This window comes from Pagrus major, chromosome 2 (genome assembly GCF_040436345.1).
Source record: "Pagrus major chromosome 2, Pma_NU_1.0".
NCBI lineage: Eukaryota > Metazoa > Chordata > Actinopteri > Spariformes > Sparidae > Pagrus > Pagrus major.
The window spans coordinates 27,482,022-27,494,816 of NC_133216.1; the positions used below are offsets into that span (position 1 = coordinate 27,482,022).

Sequence of the window (12,795 nt, forward strand, 5' to 3'; positions counted from 1 at the left end):
GAAAAGAAACAGAGAGGACGGCACAACAAATGAGGCAGCAAACACTAAAATGGGATGAGGCTGCAAAAACAGTGAGACAATGATGTGCATTCAAAGGGAATGGGAAGGTTGGAGAGGGGAGAACGAGGAGGGAAGGGATTCTAAACAAGCCGAGGGGGAGACGGAGAGTGGACAAAGAGGACGGGAAGGCGAACACTGCCGTCCTCATATGAATTACACCTAATCCTCCCACTCACACACTCGTATTTAAATATACCACATTATCAACATTCAGCTCCCTCTGCACCTCTCTACTCACGTTACAAAAATCCAAGAAGCACGCAGGCTGCAATATAAGTCGCAGGAGCTCATTCCAGCTTCGTTTCAACTCACAGCCAATAAGGACTAATAGTGACTCTTTTCAACGCTCTTTACACCCCGCATATACTCTCAGTCAGGATGTGCCCTCTCTGCCCAGGCCTGGATGCGTGTATAGAATCGTCATCTGTCTGTAGTGCAAGAGTCATCAAATATTAACAGACACATTAGGAGCACGAGTACTCCCTTCATGCACTCTGCTCATGAGAGAAGACGGCAGCTTGGTAAATGGGTCGTGGTTACCGACCAGGCAGGAGAATGAATGTGGTCTGGATGCTGATTGTACTGTAGAGACGAGCGGGTTATTCGTTTCTTAGAAGGTGCTGTGTGCAGCATTACATTACAAAATCATTGCTACTTTAATGTTGATACATTAGTATATATAAAGCATATCTCTTATAAAGCTGGCAGGCTATACTGTAATACCAAGCAGAATTTAATGGGCCACTTGGGTTCATAGCCAAAATAGGAAGTGGGTGGATTTAAATAATAATAATAATAATAATAATAAAGTTACTACAGGGAACTTTGATGTTGATTCTGACAGCCCCGTGGAAAACATGTGACATCACTTTGGTCAACTTATTAGATTTAACACAGCTGCCTCTACAGTGGAGCCACAAAAGGTACAATGGTCTGGTATGCTGCATGCTGGGACACTGGTAAAGGAGTACTTCAGCAATTGAACATTGCACTTCTGTTAAATTTCGGGACATGCAGAAGACAGCTTCAAAAATGAATGGGCAATTTTACTTCACTTTCATTTTCTTATTATGGGTCCAGATCCTCCACTCCCCATAATGCAACTCCATGCTGTTGTCTGTTAGGAACTCCATCCCTGACAGCCATGGAGGGAGTATCTGCTACCTTCAGAAAATGAACACCGGGGAGGTGAAGGGAGGACAGGTCCCAGTGTGGTCATTGCATCAGGAAGAGACAGGAGTTTAATGGAAACGCCGTCTTAATTTTGGGAAACATTAGCACTAATCAAACCACTTGTGAGAGATGGAGGCTACCTGTCATCCTGGCCTTGATCTCATTTGTTACAGTGATTACATTAAGGCATCACAGTTAATTTGACAATGATATATAATGATGCTTTAAAATTAAAATTAAATACCATTTAAGCAAACACACACACACAAACACACACACGGTGTATGTGAAGATATGCAGGCAGTACACAAGTAGTTGGTGTTATCTAATAATTCATAAATGCCATAAAGACACACAAGGCTATGCAGCAGCCACTCAGTTGAGTGGGAACGCTGTTCTCAAGGCAGTTTAAAGTGTATACTTAACTTTCCTACTTTCTTTTGTTTATGTTCTAAACTATACTGAAGTCATATAAGTCAGCAAACGGAGGAGAAGTACTTTTTTTAGTCATCAGACTGAAGTAAAGTTAAATTAAAAATATGCATTTGAAAGCTGCGAGCAGCGATGAATATGGAAACATATCTGTCACACATGGATCCCGACTACAATAAAATAAAGCTCATTTAGCTGTAAAAGCTCACACAGCCGTTTTATGACTCCATAAAGTCACTCTGCAAAACTCTGATGACTGAGGAACTCCACACTAGTTCCCAGTTACAAGTATGGGTTTGTGGTATTTATTACAGAATAAAATGTTTCACAAAAACATTGTGCTTTATACATTTTATAATGACTTTCTGAACCACCTCATTTACTCCACTGTACATCAAGTTTTTATGAAGAAAGTTCTGAGGTAACAGCCTCACTCCAGACTCCTTTAAACCCAACACTGCATCGAATGGCACATAGCTTCATGTAGAAATTCACAGAATTCACTGGCCCGTTTGATCGGTGACCCGTCTGTGTCAATGAATGAGAAATTAAATGATGAATCACATAAATAGATTAGATAGATGAGAGAGACTGATTGGTTGTGGCAACAAATATGTTTGTCAGAGAATTCAAATATTTGGCTTGTCAACAAGACTCTGGCATCAAACCCAATCTGGATGTTTATACTTTTTTTTTAATCCTATCTTATCAAACAACTGGGTAACTCTACATATAGTGCCAATTTCACTGGGTCATTTATCTATGGCCATGAAATCTGATGTATTTTATCTCAGTGATTATTGACTTTGACATCTAGTACTCTTTTTTTCTCCGCACAAGGTAACATCCGCAACACAGAGAAGCTGAGCTACGACCGCCAGCAGCAGTACGAGATCCAGGTGACGGCCTGGGACTGCGGCCAGAAGAGAGCCCTGCATAGCGTCCCCGTCCGCATTGATGTCAAGCCCGTCTGCAAACCCGGCTGGCAAGGTAGGCCTTCAGCTTTTAAATATATGTGCAAAGATTCCTGGCAGGTCTGACTGTGCAGTGTTTATACATCCAGAAACGCAGATGCAATTATTTGTGTGCGATTACTAAAGTTTGTACAATATGTGTGTCAGCATGCAAGCCTGGCTGTACTGTACAGTACATGTGCACAGTGATGGAGCTGTGTGTCTTTGCCCACAGAAACACAGATGTGATTATTTGCATGTCATTACTTTAATGTGTGCTCCCACTTACTTCTGAATGTGTGGTACTCGCTGTAGAATGCATTATGTATTTTTCTCCATTTGTGCTTATCACACTGTCTGAGTCCCACCTCTCTCTTGACCTACCTTCTATATCTCTCTATCTCTCTATCTTTTTTACTCTATTTTGCTTTCCTGACCATCTTTTCTCTCCTCATTCCTCCCCGAGGAATTGGCCTGTCAAGTATAGCCGGTGTGATCAACAGCACTTTACTAAAAGCACCATGACACAGCCAACCCAGCTCTTAGCACATCAGAAAGCAGTCGTGGCAGCCCTAACAAGGCCCACGGTAATGTGAAGACAAGTGTCTACGGTTAGCGCTACAACAAGAACACAAACGGCGCCCGACATAACTGCAGACGCAATTTACACTTGTCAGAGAGGGCAGCCACACGTGATGAGGGACAAACAGACACAGCGTGCAGCTTCACATGTCACCATGTGCAATCTGCGTTGTCCTGTCATTAACAAGGTGATTCATGTGCTGGATTTCTTTGGAGTCCGGCCATTTATTGTCCCACGAGACGTGATGTTAGCGGGCTGGTGATAAACAGCGGTAAACGAGGACCCTGGCAGCAGCTCCGTGGCAGCTACTGAACCCTGCAAAAACTGTCAAGTTGTTTGGCTCATATTCCGTCTCACAATTTGTGTTTTTTCTCAAAACAAGGAGCAACACATGCTTGTGGATTTGGATAAATTTAGATGTTTCTGATCTGAGTCAGAAATTCTCAGGCACAAGGTTAAGATCTTAAAACAAGACAGAAAAATGAGAAATCAATTCGTTTTGCATCAAGACAATACATGATTAAAGGAACATCCTAAAACATTTCTGTCTAGTCTAAATAATTTCATTGCAGTGCAGTAACAAATGATTTTAAGAATCAGAGGAGTTCAGGTCATTAATCATACAATGACAATGAAATAATGAAAGAAAAAAGAAGAAAGTTTTACTCTTTGTTCTCAGTTCCAGACTGACTGTAAGTAGTACAAAGTCACTGCGGCAGCGCTTTGGCAGCAGGCTGTGTAGTGTTTTTTTGTGTGTGCTTAATGCCAAAAGGCAAAGTTACAAACAAGGATGATGGCAAATGGGATCACAGACTTCACGATGTACAATGAAAGCATTCAGAAGCTACAGACATGAGATAGAAAGCTACACATAAAAGACATTTACATCCTACGTTTTCTCACATCAAACACAATCAAACTTTTGAGATGCACATACGCGTCATACCCAGCTGCTGCGGGAATATGAACAAGTTCAATGCCTGCACACAACACACGTGCATTCGCACACAAACAGGCTGAAAAGAGTGACATTAACACCCTCTCCAGGCTCTCAGTGATAATCCCGTCTTTGAAGCCTGTTTGCAATATTTTTTTGTGTGCGCATTTTTCAAATTAGGATTTTCAGCACTCGATTATGGTGAGGAGATACACACAAACACACACAAGCGCAGATACACTCTCCCTTGATGAAAGGGCAGTCGTCCCTATGAGCGTTGTTTGGCCGCAGAGATGAAGGGAAGGATGGAGAGGGAGAAGTAAATGCCATGGCCACAGATCAGGGGATATTTAATAGGGCTAGTGGTTGTTGTATTAAAGGCAGCCTACTGTGGGAATGTCAGACACACACACAGATACACACAAGACGCGCTTCTTTCTGGTAAAAAACACTAATCTGTCTGTTCACATTAGCTACGGCTCTGGACAGCAGGGCTCAGATGTGTCTCTCGTGACCAATCACATGTCCTCACTTAGAATGTGTTTGTTCACACACACAATGTGAGTCTTTACTGTGTTTGGCTGTCATTACCGGTCTTGCTAGTTTCTCTCCTCTGTCTGTCTGCTGTGGACATACAGCTGACACACGGTGGAGTCAGGTCTTGCTATGTGAGGTCACGGCTCCTCACACGGAGCGGAGCGGACTGAAGCCGGGTAGAGACAGGTGAAGTGAAGGTAACTCGAGCTGATGACGGCTCACTGCGTTACGTCTTGTTTCATCTGTTCTTTACGATGCAGCAGGAATTTAGAGGTAGTAAAGATGTTGGCTGTGCTGAAGCACTTTTCAATTTCATGTATGGCTCCAAAGAAATGTCTGTTTGTTCATAGTGTTTTTTCTCTATGAAACAGCCAGGTTCAGGTGAGAGTAAGGCTTTAATGTTACCTGACTACAATGCAAAGGAGAGAGAGAGCCAGGTGAGAATGTTGACAGCCAAACTCCGGCTCTTACAATTGAGGCCTATGCAGAAGTACCAAAAACTGTAGTTCTTCGAATGGCCACTTGAGGCTGGGTCCAATCCAAAAAAGAGCCCGTGTTAAAATGCCAAACTTTACAGCAGAAATAAACATGTTTACAGCCTGGAAGAAAAAACAGTTTGGTCCCTATACCTAATTTATCCCTCATGACAACTGTACGGGGGTGAATTTTTGTACAACTCACTTGTTTAAATTATATTAAGGCTTAAAGTTACACATAATTAGGGGCATGGCTGCTTTGAGTGTCTGCTCGCCTTCACCTCTGCTAATTGCATTGGACACATAATAAGTCTTTCTAGGTGGTTCATTGCACTAAAAGACCGAAGTGGAGGGACAGAGGCGAGGAGAGTACAGAGTTTGGTTTTAAACTTTTGGAATTATCTTCATTCTCTCCTGCAATAACAAGCCATGGAGGTGCCAAAATCCACTGTAATGTACTGTAACTCTCTTATTTGACTGCTGAATGGAGGAGAAATGTACATTTATTGCTACTTTACTTTATGAAAGTACAGAAAGGAGATAGGAAGAGAAAATACACTGCAGGATAAAAGAAAAACGAGCATCAGGTGAGTGTAACTTGGCTCAGATTGAACACAATCACACACTCCCGGTGCCAGTTGTTGCTCACTATCTTGCAACTAATGTAAAAGGTATTCTGGCTGTTTGAAGCAAATAAACCCACGGTCAAAATTCACTTACCTTGATGTGTGAACACAGATAGCTTGTTAGTGTTATCTAGCTTGGTGGCTTCCAGCTAGGTGGGCTTGATTAACTAACTAGGCCCGCTTCAGCTCCACCTATTTGCCCATTTTTGATTCAATTAATTGTCAAATGGGAGAGACGAGGGACAGAACAGAAAGAGAGCAAGAGCAGGCAATACCAGATGAGAAAGTGGACAAATATCAATGTTAAAGTGGCACCATGGTCACCCCACTGGCCCCTCAACTCGCGAGTGTACCCACCCGTGTGTGAGCATATGCATCACATGCTTGTAAAAATTAGAAATGTATAGCCAGCTAGCTTCTTTTGACCATCTTTCTTCAAATCTGAATCCCCTCCTCACTTCTGTCACCTCAATGGCTGCCACTGCTCTGATGGCATTTTCATGAAGTTTCCATAGAAAACAAAAACCCCGGTTTGGGGAAGACAGGAAGAGATAGGATTGCAGAACAACAAGGAGAAAGGCAGAAAACAGAAAACTTGATTCTCAAAGTTTTATCCTGATAGTCCAACATAATTATAAACTTTTCAAACTATTATCTCCTATCTTGTCTCTTCATCTCCCTCCCTCCTGCCGTCCACACAGAAACACATAAACATGAGCGCACACACACACAAGAAAACTAATAATGGACTGAGTAGACAGAAGGGAAGATAAGTGACAGGCCGCTGTACAGCCTCCTCTCTTCGTTCGATAGGATGGTTATCAGTTTTATTTGGTGTTGTACAGTTTGTCTCCAACACCACAACAGACAGAAAGCTTTATGTGGTCAATCTTACAGACCCCAGGCCTGAGACGAGCAGTCTGAGCAGACAAACAGCGCTGGAAAACAAAATACGTGTCTCTTGTTTTCTTGTTTCCTCTGTGAGTTTAAATGTGTAGCCGTGCAACATCATCTTTAAATCCACATTGCCTGAATTTGAATGAACCTCTAAACCTTAAGCACAGGTCGCTGAAATGAAACAAACAAACTGTCCAGAATCAGGAAACAACAAGGCATTACTGCATTCATTGTTTTGAATTTGTACATAAAACCATTCATATCAGACTGTCATCCTGGTCCTGCCAACCTGCAAAGCATAAAAAGTAGCATTCTTACAAAGAAGGGAAGGAAGAGTTTATATACCAACAGCTGAAATGTTGTGAAATGCATTGTCAGCTGCTTTTGTTCAGCACTGTCCCTTCGCTATTCGGAAAAAATAAACTATGATGAGCACACAGGAGGGTTTGAAGGTGATATCTTCGAAATGTGCCCAACATTTCTAGTACAATCCCGATACACCTCTCGCCCCTACCACTTCAAACTCTCTTCAAACGGAGATTTTTCAGAGGCACACTTCAAACTGAGGGTTATGAGAACTTTGTCATGTCAATGTGTTATGGTCCTTATCTCTATTAACACAAATAAAACAATTGCTACTAGTTTGCTGCTGTCTCGGTAGCTAACATTACATTGTAATAGCTGATTTGTACATGACAGTCTCACATTTTGACGTATTTCAGAGTTGCATTTCCCCCCTGTGATGGCATGTTATGCCTGCAATTTAACTCAGTATTACTACTCTGATATCAGTAAAGTGTCAGGGCAGGAGCTGGGGTGGTAACGTGAGCCTATCAAGCATCAGTGCTAGGGCTATATTTCAGCAGACAACACGGCAGCTTAAAGTTGAACTGAGATGTAAAATCTGTAAAGAAAAAAAATGTAAAAAAAATCTGTATTGTTAAGGAGAAAAGGAGTTGGAGGAGGAAAAAAAAGATCAACTCTGACTCTGTCGGACTTCAACAGAAAGATAAAATGATCTGCCTCAACTGCAAATAGGTGAATTCTGTGGTCAAGGAATTTAATGTAGAAAGCCATATGAGTCACATATCTTACATGTTCATGTGCGGCCTGAATGAAATGCCGGCTCTCTGAATTGGCACCGAGTCTTCAAAGCTTTGAGAACCTTGGGTCAACAGCCAAGCTAGCAGCTCTTTGATACAGTTCTTAGGCATGGTGTTGCTTTGAGCTTAATGCTAAGAAGAGTATGCTTAAATGCTTACAATGACAGTGCTAAGATGCAGATGTTTAGCAGGTATAATGTTTGCCATGTTGAACATATTAAGTTTAACAATATTATCCCCAAAAAATAATCTGTCTAAATGTTGACTTTTAGTATTTTTATTAAAAAAAATCTAACAATATCTTCCTTTACAACTTTACAAGGACACAAATATCAAACCACTGCTGAGGCACTTGTGTTGATCAGGAGCCCAATGACCCGTCCGTTTGTGCTACGAGAAAGATGTACTCAACATCCCATTAAACCTCAGTGTGAGCTCCTTACCTATAAAATATGAGCCAGGTCAGTTTTTGTCATGTATGTCCTCTACGGCAGGTGGTGTAGTCACACACAATCACCCACACACACACACACACACACACACACACACACTCACACACACATAAACAGTTTGTATAAACCCATCTACACTGCACGCACAGCTTAGCACAAGCCTTGAGTGACAGATCGACCACACCAATGAAAAAATAAATTTGCATATTCATATTCATTCTTTGTTTCCTTTGTGACTCTGAGCCTTGTGTGTGTGTGTGTGTGTGTGTGTGTGTGTGTTGGTGCACACACACCTTAGCATGCTGTTTCACCTCTAAACAGTCCCAAATTAAAACTGACCCCATTGGTATTGTCAAGGCAATTAGTAGTAACCTCCGACTGCAGCTCAGGTTTCCAAACTATCAGGGAATAATTAGAGCAATACAACAAAGGTGTTTGTGTTTTAGATGTTTGGATTTCACTGTCAGTTCCTTTCTAATGAGACCCATGGAAGACATTATTACAACACTAGACACTTACTATGACAACAAAAGTATTTTGTGATGTTCAATGAGGAATCATCGAACAGTTCAGTGAATATAGATACAGTATGTACCAACAGAATTATAAATGTGAAGCTGTTCTGAAGTATAAAAAACATTTTATACCATACTCGTTTGATGTCTCTATTTCTCTACAACATTGAAATGATTGATTATCCTTTTGTGAATTTATAGAGTAAGGAGAGCAGAATAAAACATTTATATTTTGGAAAATGCAGTGTAGGAGATGTGACTGGTTAATAAAAATGCATGCACCACTCCACAATGCTACTGGTTTGCAAAGAGGGTTTTCGAAACACGGATTGGAGCGATGTTTGCTATATGTCAGTCTCAAACGTTGGCATTTCTTTGTCCTTCAAAGTGAATGTACTCAGTGGATTTGTCATATCGTAAAATAAATGTTTTTATTGGATAGAAAAGAAGCCAGGCTATAACCCACTAAAACCTCGCAGTGACATCTGTGTTAATGACGAATTGTTTAAAAGATGGTTGCCATTGAAAATGCTGAATGCACAGCAAGGAACCTCTTGTTGTCTTTATATTGTCTGATATGTAGCAACTTTGACATGCCAAATAAGGTGCTCTCACACTCACACATCTGCAGCTCTTGTTCTTGTTCTCTTTAGTTTCATCTGAATGTTCAGGCTGTAACAGGTGTAAAGAGTGGCCAATCAAACCAGGGGGTAGCACTTGTGCTAATTAACACACAAATCAAACAGAGAAGCTAAACCAGTTCCAAAATGAAACTAAACTCCACTGTGACAGAGCAACAATTAGTGTTCATGGTAAGGTTGTTGAAAAGTAAATGGTACCCCTGTGAGGAACAGTTATGTTTTCTCTCAGTGTTCTGTCACAGATTGCAAATAGTTGTATTAAAGGAACTGGATACTGGATTCAAAAAGTGCTTGCAGAGCGCAGAAGCACCTTTCTAACTACGGTTTTGCTTCCAGGTCGTGCAGTCCACCACTCATGCACATTAGTTCAAGAGTAATAATTTACCTCATTTGCAATTGCAGGTGCAATTGCCTCGCTGCTTCTTGAATTCTTTTCACATTAAATCTGAACATACCTTATCAATAATAGTAGAATAATGAAGCCAGCAAACTGACTGATAGTCCATCATACAGTGATTTCTACCCAAGGTTTGCATTAGCTAACATTAGCCAAAAGCTATTGGTCATAACAGACTAAATAAGGCTGTCGCATATGTTTTATTGCTCCACTATTAATTTATACGATTCTGAGACTCGCTCACTTTAAAGGTTAAAACGAAGCTAAACAAACACAAATAACACTTGCAAACTAATAAAGTTTGGTTGGATCAAATGTGAACTTATTATATTTTGCCAAAAGGGCATCAGAGACTCTGTGACAGAGAACGGTGTGTCAGCAGTAAAGTTGGTGGAAAGTTGAGAGCCAACCTCAGGTAGAGTATCTGAGATCAACACAGGCTCTCAGGCATTTTCTTTCTCCGTTTAAGTCAGGGAGATGCATTTTCTGCTTGACTCAAGTGAGTGTGTGTGTGTTCGTGCACGCGAGCGTGAGTGTGTGTTGCCAATGGTCCCGATCTCTGATACTAGTAGGAAGAGGATGAATTAAAGGGAGGAAGGAGGGAAATAAATGGCTCTGCACTTCCCTCTCCTATTTCCTCTAACCTCCTACTTTTCTCTTGCTTCCTCTCTAATCTCAGACTGAGGCTGTCTGGTTGCTGCTTTAGCACTTTTCATGCCCTCCCTGGTATTAGCTTGTTTTTCCTTATTACTTTCATTGCTTCCTTCTTACCTTTCGCCTCTGTGTCTGTGTCCTGCATCTTTTTTTTTTCTTACTTTGTTCTCTTTCTTTCTTCTCTCCCTTGCTGGTACAATTATTTATTTCGCTCTCCCTGTCTTTCAGCTCATCTTTCCACCTGCCTTTTTCCGTTCACCCTCATGTTCATGTTTCTTTCATTCCATCCACTCTGTCTTCTCTGAAATGCAACTAGTTTGAAGTAGGAATCCAGTAGTCTCCAGTGTAAATCACAGTCACTGGAGGCTACTCTTACTCCACCTGTCACTGTTATTGCATTACTCCACAACACACACACACACACACAGACACTGTCACAGGGATTGACTTGTGAACCCTTCCCACCCTAGTCCCTGGCTTCAGGCAGGAGGGATGGATGAATGTTGGCGGGGGTAAAAACATGGAGAGCGGCCTGACAACCCGGGTTCACCTTATTGTGTCAGAGGAGAGCAATTGCTGGATAAAGAGGAAATGTGTGTGTGTGTGTGTGTGTGTGTGTGTGTGTGTGTGTGCGTGTGCGTGTGCGTGTGTGTGTGGGTAGAGGTGTAAGAAAGAAAGGGAGAAAGGTAGCTTTCACACCAACACATTATTTCTTCCAACACGTCAAATATGACATCTTGGTCAGTGGCCTATAGCTACAAAATATGACACTCCATGACCAACCCCTCTAGTGTCATTTTTGCATGTGAATGGCTGTGCTGTAAAGTTAACAATTATACATATGCAATGTTCAGTTAGACATTCAGAATAAAGCCTACTGACAAAGAGTCAGACAAACATAACTTATTAGACTTTTGGCCTGTTATTACCATTGGTCTTGGCCTCGGTTTCGTTGGGTTTAGACACAAAAACTACTGAGTTAGGTTTAGGCATCAAAATGATTTGGTTACACACCTTGTTCACACACAGATGTATGTACACCAACACACTCACGCACACCTTTGTAAGAATGATTACACTTCCTCAGTCCTTGTCTCGCTGTCTGGTGAGATTAGAGTTTCCTTCATAGTGCCCCCTCAGTGTCAAGGCGACATTGGGCTATCACGATTACAAAGACAAGGAGAGAGACGGGGAGTAAGAGCAGGAAATGTGAGAGGGATAAAACAGCAGGGAGTGACTGAATGAGAGAGAGGAAAAAACAGAAGAGTTCAGGGAAAAGATAAAACATAAGTTTTTACATCTGGGGCAAAGGTTTTGTCCAAGGGATGGATTTTAGGCATCCAGGTTTCATCAGGCTGGTGCTGCAATCTTACAGACATATAGCGGACGGCTGTGATGTCGATCTACAGTTACTTCCTGACCCTCACCTATGGCTATGAGCTTTGGATAGTGACTACAGAGCAACATGCTGGAAAACCTCCCTGCGGCAAACATGCTGCAGGGATTACAGTGTATATCCCAACTAGCCTTGGATTCCCTCGGGATCCCCTGTGAGGAGATGGGATGTCTTGAGTAGTCTGCTTAGTCTGCTGCCATCATGATCAGCATGAAAATAAAGGCTTGGAAAAGAGAAGATGGAGAGCCTCAGAAAACACTTTTTGGCTCCTTTTAACTGATTGAGTTTCTCCACTCTAAATGCCCAGGATTATATTGTCATTTTCACTCAATCCTCAAATGTGGCAAAGGCATTAGAGTTACTCTAGATTTAGTATTCTGATGTTTAATAGGAGGCTCCCAGCAAAATGAGAAATATTGTAATTTCTTTAGAAACTTTCCCATTAGAGACTGCAAGACTATTGTAATAGAAAGCATTTCTGTCAACTCAGGTGCTGCACAGAGCAGAGCTGTGTTTTCAGGCTCTTTTGGCAGATCTCAAAATTATGCTGTGACATTTGAAATGTAGATGAAAAGATTAAACCTCTTTTAAATGTATATAATTGGAGTCAACGATTTTCCTTCAACTCTCATATTTCTTATGCATTCTGACTTTGTCCCAGTTAACCCTTCCTAAGCCTGTTGGCTCTATGCTCCAATAACAGCTGAGCAAGCTTCGACCTGGATGAAGCTTGGTCAACTCTCCCATTTCCTATTAGACCTACTGTATATGTGCTGTATGCTATATTCGTCTATGTTGAAAAGAAGAACAAGTTAAGAAGATGGTTAAAAGATGTTGCTAGTGGACCTTTACCTGTACCTCGATTCTCTGTCCATGTGGAAGGAATTGTGTTTATTCTGTCTCCAAAACCAAAGAAAATTTTTTTATGGATGTGAAGAGTGGATGAGACTGAGGTAGACCTCA

General features: G+C 41.5%; 1 protein-coding gene across 1 annotated transcript in view; it reads left to right on the forward strand.

The window, feature by feature from the left end:
- The window catches only part of LOC141020305 (calsyntenin-2-like), a 250,036-nt gene that overhangs the window by 166,655 nt on the left and 70,586 nt on the right, over positions 1-12,795 (forward strand). The window contains exon 5 of the mRNA XM_073495380.1: positions 2,506-2,655. Coding sequence (XP_073351481.1) covers positions 2,506-2,655 — 150 coding nt within the window. The remainder of the gene's footprint in view (positions 1-2,505; positions 2,656-12,795) is intronic.